The following is a 13,539-nucleotide window of genomic DNA, read 5'->3' on the forward strand; positions in this document are numbered from 1 at the left end:
AGATTATACATATTGTTATTATATTGCTCTGAGTCTACTGTCACTGCCCCTATGTGGTTTGGAGAATATTACTATGATAATGCGAAACAAAATGTTGAAGTTTAATGAACTGTCCATGCATGTGGACACCATGCACGAAAGGGTTAAGACAAACATTATAAGACAAGGTGGCACATATGATCCTTTCAGGCCACCACAAGAGGCCAGCATGTGTGTATCTGTCTTTATGCACAATTCTTCACATAGTACTGGCTAGATGGGCTATGAGGCATCACCTGAAAGAACCTTTTTCATACACAGATTTTTCTGCTGGATGTAGTTTGCCATAATGCATGTTTTGGGTCCATGTTTTCCTTGTGTGAACTGGAGAGCCCCCATGTTGGAGTGAGATGTGAGATACGTGACTTTTTAAACACACTGGATAGGCTCCCTCTGCCCAGGGACTCTGAACTGGAAAGTCAACTCAGTTACTGTCCCTTCCTCCTTCTTGCCCTCCACCCTTTTCTCTCTGTCTCTCTGTATCTCTTTCACACTCTCTCTCTCTCACACACACACACACACACACACACAAGCACACACACACACACACACACACACAAACACACACACACTATGCTCTCTTTCTCCATCTTCTCTCTCTCTCCCTCATTCTATCTCTATTTCTTATTGTGTCTCCTTCACCCATGCTCTCTCTCTCAGTCATCCTCCCTCTCTCACCTTCCCCCTCTCTCTCTCCCTTCTTCTCTCTCTGCAGACAGACAGTGCTGGTGGTTTTGTATGTCTCTCTCCCTTCTTCTCTCTCTGCAGACAGACAGTGCTGGTGGTTTTGTATGTCTCTCTCCCTTCTTCTCTCTCTGCAGACAGACAGTGCTGGTGGTTTTGTATGTCTCTCTCCCTTCTTCTCTCTCTGCAGACAGACAGTACTGGTGATTTTGTATGTCTCTCTCCCTTTTTCTCTCTCTGCAGACAGACAGTGCTGGTGGTTTTGTATGTCTCTCTCCCTTCTTCTCTCTCTGCAGACAGACAGTGCTGGTGGTTTTGTATGAGTAATGGGGTAATTTGCTCAATCATGCTGCAGAGACAGAAGATAAATATTGTTAGCACACCTCCATTGTTCTTCCAGAGTTTTCCGATCATGCTTCTTTCCTCTACATTACCCCAGTTTTCTCCGTCTGTCCTCCATCTCTCTTTCTATCCCTTTCTCTGTTAGCCCCCTCATCTATTTTCACTTTCCAACTATTTATCCTTTTTCACTTTCTATCTATTTATCTTTTTTTTTCTATACTTCTTGGACACACACTAACACACTTCTCTTGGCAGTATCTCATGTCTTTTTGTCTCCATCTTTCTGTTTTTCTCACTTTGTATTCTAGAAGCATTTTCATATTCCCTTAATTTTAAAGAAATGATTGGGCATTGTCGATGCCTTGTTATACAATTTGACCAAAGATCAGCAGCTAGCATAGTATTGTTTCCCATGAATCACAGTTGTTGGGTTAGATATTGATGAGTGTTCACGTTGACATTAGACATTTTGGGAATTTTATATAGAGCTAGGTAATGTTTCAATTAAAGGCCTTCGTAAAGTGCCATATCCAATCATTCGTCATCATGATAGACAATGTCCAATTATAAAACAGTGTACTGACTGCATCAAATATAGCATGAAACATTGCGAGAGCCATTGTACTGGCTCTCGTAAGGAGCAAATGTGTTTTACAGTGTTTACCTATTGCAGCTCTTTTTCGAAGACATATTACATGCAGTCCACTGAAAAGAGAAAAGAATAAACTCCAGTAAAGACGGTAAATTGTAAATAAAACTTTTTTTAAAGTTAATTAGCTGACAATTGAAGAGATAGAAGAATGTACATCGTTTTTTTTTTTTTTTTGCAGCCACTGAGCTTTAGAAATAAAAAGTAAACAGATTGCCTAATTGATGTCTTAAAATGTGGCTAATTCATGTCTCAATGTGATAACAACTGAATACTTCTTAACCTGCCGTCAACTCTGCAGAATGAAAGCATCTTTCTAGAAAGTCCTTACCAAAGTCACCTCTCTTCCCACTTCTAATTGACGGTGAAAAATGGGTTTGCTGTTCACAGGGGCGACAGGTTGCTAATGAAGCTGAACGTGTTGTTTGTGCCCTACCCTCACCCTCATTGAGCCCCTTCTCTACCCCTCCCTGCCCACTGCCTTACCTCATCTGCAAACTCAATTCAGAAACGGGCTCTGGGCCACATGCCAGCTCACTCAAATTCATTCTGCAGGCAACATCTATGTGAAGCGTCAACCCTGTGTGTGAGTGTGTGTGTTTGTGTGATGATGAGAAAAAGAGGAGAGAGATAGAGCGAGGGGGAGGACGGAGAGAGAGAATGTGGGTGTGGATGTGGGTGTGGAAGTGAGCCCATATGAAAGAGGTCTGTAAAAAAACAGAGGAATCACACTTGTCATGCACAGTACTTGCATGATACATCTGAGGGAAATTGCTTGCACATTTCAAATTTAAAATAGCATAATGCCCTTCAACATGCAAGGTAGGTCATATACAAGTTTTTTTATATATATATTACTGCAAGTGAAAGGGGCTAGTCATGCGTGTTATAACTCTGTTATCGTACACACTATCTAAAAATGAAGATATGTCAATTTTACGCACTCATATGGGTGTGTACTGAAGTAAATACACTTCCAACAATGTCCAACAGATATAGACCTTAATCTTATAACAGGATAAAGAAAGCAGAATTATGCAGGAATGTACCACTTTAATATTTATTAAGTAAATAGTTTTGGTATCATCTTCAAATTCATTTTTGATGATCATGTGAGGTAAAGATAATCACACTAGCCACAGGCTATGCACCTACCTATGTAATCCTGTGGTCCGGCATTACCCCACAAACATGAGGGAAAAGCTGTGGCAACTGTGCTGTCGTTGAAACAGTATTTGTGTCACATGTCAGTCTGGTGCATTATGTGGTTCGCAAACCGGGCACACTGTGTGCCGTGTTGTTGTAAGCAACTGGTCTGTCAAGACCCACTCTGTCTGATCACTTGTTGGCACTGCAAAGGCAAATCTAGAGAACAGGTCAACCATAACAAGTATGTATTGGTGGCTATCCCCAGGGCGCCGCAGGGACAGGTAATCCAGGCCAAGGGTCTTCCAAGGATAGCTACTCTTGATAGAATACAAGGGTGCCCTCGGCCCAGCCCTTGCCCTGCTAAGCACTGGGGTCCCTCACTCTCTCCCCTGTGGTTGTCTCTGTGCATGCCAATCAAGAAAAGCCACTCACGCAGTGCAGTCAGCCATCAAGACCCCTTGGCGTGGCCCAGAGCCACGTGATACCGAGTTTTTCTCTAATTTTCATGCAAGATTTTTGCATTTCTTTGAGCTAGCTCCACAGTAGACCAAAACTCCTTGTTTCTGCTTTAACTAGCGCTTAAACAATTTTTGACAGTTCAGACAATAACCCTACTTAATGTTTGCTTTAGGTTTCTAGACCTCAATAGGTAATTTGTGTTCATTTTTCACAGAAAATAGGAACAGAACATACAGATTTGCGAAAAGAAAATACAGATTTGATGTACAGTATCCTGGAGCAAGATATAAAATCTACTGTTGAATTAATGTCAGATATCTGCAGTCCATGATTTGGTGTTCAGTGTGTTTTCACTCAGTCTAGGTCATTCGGGATATCAGGTAGAGGCTTATGGAGACAGCAAAACTTGATGATATGACACAATAACCAACTATTCACTCAAACTTTACTTGAATTATAGCACTTCCTGATATGACAGCTTTGCTTTGGTTGGTTAGCTGCAATAAAAGGGGGTGTGATCTACCATTAAATCTAGTGCAAGTACAATGGCTATTACATTAATTGTATTTGACATTATAACAGTCTATCCAACCACACAAAACAGTTACATTCAGATAATGTGAAAAAATTGTATATTTGTGAAAATGTAGCTCTCTGCCAATTAAGAATAGCATGAAGAATACAAAGATTCCAGGCATTATTAAAAATATGTAAGGTGTTTTTTGTTTGTTAAAGTGTGCCAATCATCTGTTGCGGCAGCTGACTTTTGCAATTAATCGGTAGGCAGCTTTTCCGCATTACGGATGAGTGTTTAAGCTGTTCCATGGTGCTGTTCAAACTGTACAGTTGCAACAAAAGTAGGCTACTCCTTGTCCTTATGAGCCAGTTGTGGAAATGATAAACTAGGCCTACTTGTAGTAGATAACACATTTTAGTAGACAGGCAAAATAAACATCATGTGAAATATAACGTTTTAAGTTTTTGTTTGGTAATGTAAAAAGCTAAAAGTGTACTAACTGTACTTGGCCTAACCCAGGCACAACAATATTACAGAGAGAAAAAATATACATTAATGTTCTGATTAGCACAGTCTGCCTGACTAAACCTGAACAGTGCTATACAGCCAAATAGTAGTCTATCGCTCTCAAATTCAAAACAGCAACATATTTGTTCAAAATTGCAAGTACGAAGGAGTGCAAGCCTTCTTATGTTAACTGGCTTAATAAGTTTAATACATCTCACAGCTTGCAGAATCTGCAAAACACACAAATCTTGGCTTTCACTCGATCTCCCATGATGCCTTTGTCGTGGTCGTAATTTGACGCATGCTCAAGTTGGCGGATGGCTAGGGTAGTGGTACTCTTTTGTCTGCAAGAAGAGGGGACGTGGTAATAAAGTAACACAACGTTCTACTATATTTTTCCCACATAACAACTTAAAGCTAGTGCAAACTAAGTAGCAGTTACGCTATCCCAAAGTCAGATCAAAAGGCTTTTCGCATCTGTGTGTCTGTTGTCATTTCTGTGTAAAGGTAAGTTCAATTTTATTCCAGCCCGGTAGCTTTGCAAAATGAGTCAACGTTGAGGTTTGTTTGGGTTGCAGCTGTAGACATCGAATCATCGAACCACGTGATATAAATAGGTGTGCATGCATTTTAGTGGTCTTAACTTCGCTATCTGAGATCAGTTGCCTTTATCAGCATGTTGACCAAGCCTCCTCGTGCAGCATTTCCTAGCTCTATGAGTACCGTTTGCTGCGCTGATTCAGGTCAACATGGAGGAGGAGGAGGAGGAGGCGGGAAGCCATGACTGAGACGACCAATGCTTGCAAATAGAGACGTTGTGTCGGGCACTGTTTGCCACATAATTTGATTCAGCGTTACCGGTGCCGAAATTTATGTCATTTACTGATTATATGCAGCGTGAAAACCTCGCTGAAAACGTGACTGAGATATTGATTATAGCTGGAGAATAGGTGATGGAGACCTATGTTAGATTCACAACAGATGTCTAGCAAGCTAGAAATAATATGCTCAGTCTCCACCGCTGTTTTGTAACAGGGGGTGGGCCTTACCATTTTGTCTTCTGTAGCCAATTTTGTGTGTAGAAGTTATTTGTGCCATTAGACTTTTATGAACTTTTTCTTGTTACCTTTAACCGTAACGTTTAAGACAGTTGGGCAGGTGTAGGTATGTGTCAATATCGAACGTTCAAGCAGTCGGCATATTCCTATATCCTAGGTAGCAAGCAACTTTAAAGGCTTTGATTTACAAACTACAATTCACTGGCAGAGACGGCTAAAATATTAATAGTGTTGAGTTAAAACAAGGCTTATATATTTGGTGAAAGGAAAGCTATGAGCTACCCCTGTGTTTTTGTGTTCGTTTGCACATTAACTTAGTTGATATGTAGACTGCAGTTTAGAACCAAGTGCACTGACCTGACAAGCAAAAAAATGAAGAGAATTTAAGAATTCAACTAGTGTGAAAAATATTTTTGTTTTGCTTTTCTTGCATCCTGACTCTTCAACTATGTGTCACATTCCCAATACAGTTAGTTTCCTAGCTGTATTTCATTCAAAGGGTTTGTTTTGGTCACGCCCTCCTCGGACAGTGATTTCTTTCTTTTTAAAAAAAAAACCAATTCGCTCACCTCACATGGTTCCCGATGTGATTACTTGTTGATTGTGTGGTGAGTGAGGAAAAGGCCATTTGTGTAATCACGCGATCACACGAAGTTGGTGGTGATGGCGTTGGTGGGGGTGTATCTTTCTGGTTTTCTGTCCTCTACAGGGTAAAGAGAAGATGCTTCAGTAAAAATCCCTGCCCCCATAAGTGAAAAGGAGGTTCACAGTTGAAGGACATAGCTCACAGCCCCCCTCCCAACCACCTTCCTTTATCTTTCACCTGGATGTGCTCTCTCACTTCTTCTCTCTCTTTCTCTCTTGCTCTGTGCTTTTAAACCAATGAACTGCAATGTATTGGTTCAACATTGTCAGCATGTGGCATCTTCTATGCTCCAGTAATCCCTCACAGCAGCATTCTCCCACCTCACCATCCTCACCCCACTCCTGAGCTTTTCTCTGACAGAGCCTTGTGCTAGCAGACCTGGGGAAGGCAACAATTGTTTCACATGGAATCAGTGTCTCTCACTTGTGATGTGTGGAAGAGATGACAAAGGAAAGCTAGGTTTCCATGTTCCACTGCAGTTCATGTTTTTGCGTGACCCTTGTTGTCTTTTACCATGAAGAGTTCTTTTTTTTTTAAATCTTTTTTTTTTCAGGCCCTCTAAATTCATTCCTCAACTATTCAATTTGACTGAAATTGTGTTATTATATCATGACAGGCTTTTTGGACTGCCGGTGTGGCCCAAAGGCTATACACCTGTGCACATCCAAAATCTTATGAACAGCCCCCTTATATTGCCTATAAACTGAGACCAGCCCCAGGCTCCTGCATATGAAAGCACACTGTTTTTGTCCCAGCTGTAGAACCCTGATTACAGTAGCATGTATGTCACTTCTGTTAATAGAGGAGAGGATTGTTAAAGGTGGTCCTGACCCAGGGAAGTGATTCTTCTCCCATTCTATGTAGCAGAACTGTGTATTTTTAATGATGAATCTGTGTGAATCTACATGTATTTAAGTGTTTGTGTACACAATATATTAATGCATGCCTGTTTCTCCCTGCATAGTATTGAAAGAAAGGAATCACTCTATGTATGTCCAGAGTGTAAAAGGAAATTATGTTAATCTTTGTCAAAATGATGATGCCACTTTTATCATAGGCTCTCTGCTCATGTGCTTTATTGTGAATATACAACTGTTTCCTTACTTATTTACTCTGGTGATGGAAAAATGTTTTGAAATGGCTGCATTGGTATCAGCCTTGATGTCCTGTGTTAATTAGCCTGTAGAGCTTCCTGTGTAGGTGTTTCTTTTGACCTGTCCAGACCATTTTTGTTCTTATCAATGCCACTCTTTACTGCCTCTCCCCCCAAATTCTACTTGATTTATGAGACCCATCCCCCTATCCCTCCCTACTTCAACCTCCATCCTAATCCCTTTCTCGCTTTGTCGTTTAGCTCTGTTGACGTTGAGAAGGAACCGGAAGGTTCCAGTGATCCTTCAAGCCGAGCATGAGCCAGCCTGCAGACACACCTAATGATGCTCCCAGTGCAGGTGTCTCACTACTTTCTTCTATGCTAATCTGTTATTTTTGCTTGAAACCACGTTTTCTGTTTGTTTGTTTGTCTGTTATTGTCTCTTAGTCTTTTCAGTGAACAGGGCATGGACAGAGTGTACTCCGTTGTTCCAGTGTCAGGATTTGGGGTGTTTTTGCCCTTCCATTGGGGGGAAGTAGGAACAGTCGTGCTGGAAAGGATATCTGTGGAGTGGAATTTTGCTTTTCTTTTTTTCTCATTTGTCTACCACCTTGTTCACCTGAGAGTTCTAGAATGTTGTCATATTTGGAAGGGGGAAGTCTCAGGAATGTGTCAAAAACCTTTTTGGTTCCGCTTCAAGGTGGAAGTTGAAGTTAACTGTTAACACACCTGCTTCAGTGCTTCTTGATTAGTTCCAACTGGAGAGCAGCTGCTATGTAAAATGTAAATATTTTTTGCGAGTCAACTGTAACATGTGTTGTCTCTCTTGTTTGGGTAGCTGGGGTGTATCAGTGTAACCAGTGCAGTACGTTGTATCAAACCCTTCTTTTCATCCACTTATCAGTGGAATAAACTTTGTGAGGCACTAATCTACCCCTTTCTTTTGTCTTTGTTTGGTATCAACGTAACATTGTCACATGATCCTGTGACGGCATAGCCCAATCAGCTTTGACAGTGGCGTGAAACGTAACCTTTGAAAAATAAAAATATCAGATTGAATTTTACTCTCAGAATAAAAGAAAGTGGCTTGTTTTCTCAGTTTTAACGGTTGCTAACCTACACACCTGTTCAAAGTCCCTGGAGTCCTTTGACAAAGGCAGTACAAATGATTGTGCAAATTACACCAGTTTCTGAAGGGTTTTGGCGGGCTTTCACTACTGTGGTCCAACCACTCGTCTAAATAAGCATCAAGCTGGCTTTGTGAGAAGACAGAAAGTAATGACCTCCGAGCGTCCTCCGGCAGGCAGAGTAGCCTCATCCACGCCTGTGTCTTTCAGAGCTCAGTCTACAGCAGTTATCGCCCTCCCTCTTAAAAAAAAATAAAAAATAAGCCATGCACTTAAGTGACAACCCCAAAACCATTCACCCCCATCCTCAACCCCCCCCTACAGAACCAGCACCTGCAGCACCTCCACCTGCAGCAGCAGCAGCAGCAGCAGCAGCAGCAGCACCTGCAGTGGCAGCACCCGCAGTGGCAGCCAAGCTGGCGCCCACCACGGGAAAGAAGCAGAACAAGAAGAAGGTCGAGGAGGTGGTAGAGGAGGAGGAGGAGGAATATGTGGTGGAGAAGGTTCTGGACCGGCGGGTGGTGAAGGGGCGCGTGGAGTATCTGCTCAAGTGGAAGGGCTTCTCAGAGTAAGTTGTATGCAAAACCAAATCTGTGCAGTCTTGTACGTGATGCATTTAGTAGAGACATATTCACAAACCCTCTCCGTACTAGCAGTAGGGGAACACGAGCCTTGTGTATCCAGTCAAAACACCTTCTGAATTTGCAAAGTGCTGTTTGCATCAAAAATGTACCTGTGTCGTTGAGGAACCCTTGAATGAGATCGATGTAATCAAAGTTCACTGGAAGGTTAGTTTTTCTTGAGACTGATTCTTTATTCGGTTGGCAACTTAGTCAAACCGTTACAGGTGGTCTAACCAATTGCCCAGGTGCTATGTGCTCCTGAAGTAAACAATAGGACTCTTCCTGGCATCTCATCCGCTGCTTCTTACTCTAAGGTCCCATCCTGCCATTACAGCACTTCTTACTAGCATATACAGTATATGAACATGCAACTAGCATATATATAAACATGCAACTTTAAACAATCTTCTGGTATTGGAGCAGGGCTCCAGAATGCAACCAAAATGGTCTTATATGCAGCCAGTTTTGGTGAGTGCAAGTTGAAATTTCATGTGGTCAGATTCGTGTAAGTGTGTGATGGTCATTAGGCTGTTTTGGTGCCCCTCCTGCATGAGTACTGTGTTAGTCAGTGTGGTGGAAGTTAAGGATGGGTCAGGATTTACAACAAAACGTGTATCCTTGTGTGATTGATTGTGATTGACTGCAGTGAAGTGATTGAAATCCTTGACCCCCCCCCCCCCCCTCCCTACACACACACATACACACACTCAAGACCACATTGTTAAAATTGCACAGCATTTTATGAACAGGTCTATGTTTGCTCCATAGAGATAAGAAGTTGTTGAGGGATGAAGGTGCAACCTGCTGAATATTACATCGTTGCATCACAGAGATGGTAGTCTCTTCTGTGCTGCGGTCTTTTGGACTCTGTGCTATTGAGTGTAACGCATGGAAAATGTTGACAATGAAACGTGAGACTTGACAGGTATGGTGCATTGGGGGAGGTGGAGTAGACAAATATTGAAAAGTTTCCAGCGATTATCAAATGAATGAAATGCTCATCCCCAGTTGGAATTAAAACGTCCTCATATTCACTGTCTATCAGTCTCTCCCTACCTGTGTTTTCATCATCAGTTACGTACACATGCAGTGTTGCAATGCAAAAAATCCCTTTAGTAGTTACGGACGGTGTTCAGAAGATGAAGCGGTCAATGGCTGATCATTTTTTTTTTTAAATGAGGGGTGCGAGTCATGAATGTATCGATATTAAAAGCACACATGAGAATCGTTTTTTATTTTTAAACATTACATTTTATCCAGTGGTATTTCGGGTCGGAATGTGTGATGTGCTGCTGTATGTCGGGGTGTCGTGTCCTGTCCTGAGCATTTCAATGTCCCCTTAGTGAAGACAACACGTGGGAACCTGAGGACAACCTGGACTGTCCAGACCTCATTGCCGAGTTCCTGCAGTCCCAGAAGTCTGCGCACGAGGAGAAGAAGGAGGGTGGCAAGAGGAAAACAGGCGAGTCCGACAGCGACGTAGCCGGAGAAGAGAGCAAGCCCAAGAAGAGGAAAGACGAGGTGAGAATCCCAGCTTCCACCTAGGGGTTCCCTTCCTGAAACAGTTGTTTAGCAACCACTGTGGCAATGTAGAGAGTGCATTTTCAAAACTACCTGCTCTGGTCTCTTTGCTTGTAGTTATCCAACAATGCTTTCGGGAAGCAGATGCCAGGACAGATCTATATTTCAGGTCTATATTTCAGTTTCTCCATTCAGTTACAGTTGGGAGGGGTGTAATTTGATTGGCTGTTGAGCTAGAACATCAACCACCCCTTGCCAGACTGCACAGTGAACTCTCATTATTGTGCCCTTGTCCAAGATGGTGTTTGTAGGCTCACTTGGCTCATAAAAGAACATCTTCCAAACCAAATGACCTTTAAGCGTGTGAATGGCTAAGCCTTCATAGTCTATTAAGTGTATTAATAATGGCTTTTTTACATTACCACTGTTGACTGCACCACGCTTATTTGCATTGCCATTTGAACCTAAACTGTGCTGTGCTCAAAACTGCGCCCGAATGTGTCGTGCTAAATGTTTTGTGACAAGATAGACGAAATGCAGCTAAACTTGATAAACCACAAAGGCATCAACTGTAGAGAAAGGAACCCCAACCAGAATGAGTGGAGAAGATGAAGAGATGGGATGGGGAGATATAAAGGTGAAATAAAGAGAGAAGAAGCGAAAGAGAGTATAGCAAGAGGAAGAGCAAGCAAGTCTTAGAGTACCAAATATCTCTCAATGGTTGGTGAAATGCCATTAACTCCATTTCCACCAACCAATCCAATGTTATTGTTCTGTGTCTTAAGGCCATGACCTTTGGCACAAGCAAGTCTTTAGTTGGCTGTTTGCAGCTGAATAGTGCAGACGCCCCCTGGAAGCTGATTAATACGCAGAACTAATATCAAAACTCTATTCAAATAACAAAACTATGGCAGATACTTCAGATTGCAATTAAACCATGATCTGACTGCCGCCCACATCACAAGGACATGACTATACTTCATTCATATACATTTGCACATAACTTGGAAGCCACAAACATCCTTATGTTTTCTAAATTTACATTTACTCATTTAACAGACGTTTTTATCCAAAGCGACTTACAGGGAAATTGCATTTATACATCAGGAGCAGTTTAGGGGTTCAAGGACACTTACACACTTGGTAAGGAGTAGTGGGGAATCGAACTAGCAACCTTCCAGTTAATAAACGACTCCTGATTGTCTGGGAGTCAGTTGTCTAGATTTGTAAGACTGCTTAATAATTTTGTCTTGTCAAAATGAACCACCACATTCATATGGAAGAACACTATAAACTTGTTTTAACAGACATGAGTGCATCATGAAAACCTCTTCATTTGTGTGCATTTTCCAAACCTCTCTATTGTACTGTTTTAGGCAGAGAAGCCGAGAGGTTTTGCCAGAGGACTGGACCCAGAGCGCATCATTGGTGCCACAGACTCCAGCGGAGAGCTCATGTTCCTCATGAAATGGTGGGTAGCCTGGATGCACTGTTCATATCCCTCTACACAGTATATTAAAAACAGTTGCTTTAAACGCTTCACTGTGGTTTGATTTTAGCCGCGAAAGGTTCAGTGGACTAAGGCCCAATCTCAATACTTCCCCTTACCCCTTATCTTCCCCCTTACCCTTGAAATTGCGCGTTCATGTGAGAGCTAGTGGTGTCTCAATACCCAATTTGATCAAGATTAAGGGATAAGATTGAGGGCTTTATACCCCTTAAAATTAAGATGATCGGAGAGCTACCTTGCTCCTCCAAGGGCTATCCCAGAGCACACAGCGAAACCAGCTCGGCAATTTTCAAAAAAGCATGGCTGCTTGAAGCGAGGAATATTTTACATGAATAAAGCTATCTACACAACTTTTTATATGTTTATAATGACTCGGTTTGATCTGAAATGTGCTACACGAACGATGCATAGTATTGTAGGTCTTAACTGAAGCTTTCAAACGGTAGTTTTAGGTTACAATTAGCGCGTATACCACCACTCCATTGGCTTATATGGTAGCTTGCCTAGATGCTACATACACTACATGTAAGTATTTTTGGCTTATAATTAATTTAAAAATTAGGACAGTCTTGTTTCGTGCTCTACACAGTTGTATACATATATATTTGCAACCATGGTCTTCATTGAAACTTTTTTTAAATCGCTAGTTTCATAGCTCATACAGTCACGCATGACGTACCCGAAACTGAGTGGCGTCTCATTTCATAGTGGAACGTTTTCAGCCCTTGGCCCTTACACTTGCAAGTGCTAGGGTTAAGACAAAGACAAAGCAAAAGGGGCAAGGGGAAGAATCAAGATTCGGCCTTAGCCCCCCTGTGTAGAAGTAATGTCCTCACTGTTCATGTTTAACTAGGAAAGTTAGGCACATTTAATTTTTTTCCACTCAGGAAAAACTCTGATGAGGCAGATCTGGTGCCAGCAAAGGAGGCAAATGTGAAGTGTCCGCAGGTCGTCATCTCCTTCTACGAGGAGCGTCTGACATGGCACTCCTACCCCACCGAAGAGGAGGAGAAGAAGGACGACAAAAACTAACCGAAGGGTAGTGGAAGAGAGGGTGGGTGGGGAGAGTTGGGGAAGGGTTTACGACAGATGAGGTCTGAGGATTGGCTGTTTTTAGCTCAGTTTTCTTTCCATTTCCCTTATTTTGCTGCTGAAAAATCCTGGACTTTTTTGAAGCCGATGTGGTTGTGTGAGCAGACTGATCTTGGGTGAGCGGTTTGGAGAATAGATTGGTGAAAGAAGAGGGAGGGTGTGACCAAGAGGCTTCTCAGCAATTTTTTCATTTCTCTGCTTTGGATTATGGGAAATATAGTCTTCACTCACAGGTGCTGCTCGGTCTCCCTTGGATGAGTGGATGATGAAATCAACAGACTGGTTCATGAAAAAGTGATTGTTTATAAAGTTGCATATTCTCAGTTTCAGACAGATCTTCTGTTTAGTCCATGGAGGTTAACGGCAAGATCGTTGCAGTCATTTTTAATAGTCTCAATGCTGGTCGGTTGGTAATTTTATCGCTTTAATCACACTTGTCTTTCTTTTTTCTATCAATGTGGCTATCTCTCTTCATATCATTATCATATAATGTGTAAATGCATGTGTTTTTACCTGGTCTAAA

General features: G+C 42.0%; 1 protein-coding gene across 2 annotated transcripts; it reads left to right on the forward strand.

Annotated features, from left to right (window-relative positions):
* Positions 1–4,699: 4,699 nt before the first annotated feature.
* On the forward strand, positions 4,700–12,956 carry cbx1a (chromobox homolog 1a (HP1 beta homolog Drosophila); the record flags this gene model as incomplete). Of its 2 annotated transcripts, XM_080855908.1 has the most annotated exons (6): positions 4,700–4,853; positions 7,405–7,501; positions 8,595–8,838; positions 10,237–10,414; positions 11,791–11,885; positions 12,812–12,956. In XM_080855908.1, exons 2-6 carry the CDS (start codon positions 7,459–7,461, stop codon positions 12,954–12,956), a joined length of 705 nt encoding a protein of 234 aa, XP_080712034.1. In that variant the 5' UTR covers positions 4,700–4,853; positions 7,405–7,458. The 2 variants fall into 2 exon arrangements, with proteins under 2 accessions (XP_080712034.1, XP_080712035.1); XM_080855909.1 differs by lacking the exon at positions 4,700–4,853 and having other exon boundaries at positions 7,345–7,501.
* Positions 12,957–13,539: the final 583 nt, after the last annotated feature.

Source organism: Sprattus sprattus, assembly GCF_963457725.1.
Source record: "Sprattus sprattus genome assembly, chromosome: 18".
Taxonomy (NCBI): domain Eukaryota; kingdom Metazoa; phylum Chordata; class Actinopteri; order Clupeiformes; family Clupeidae; genus Sprattus; species Sprattus sprattus.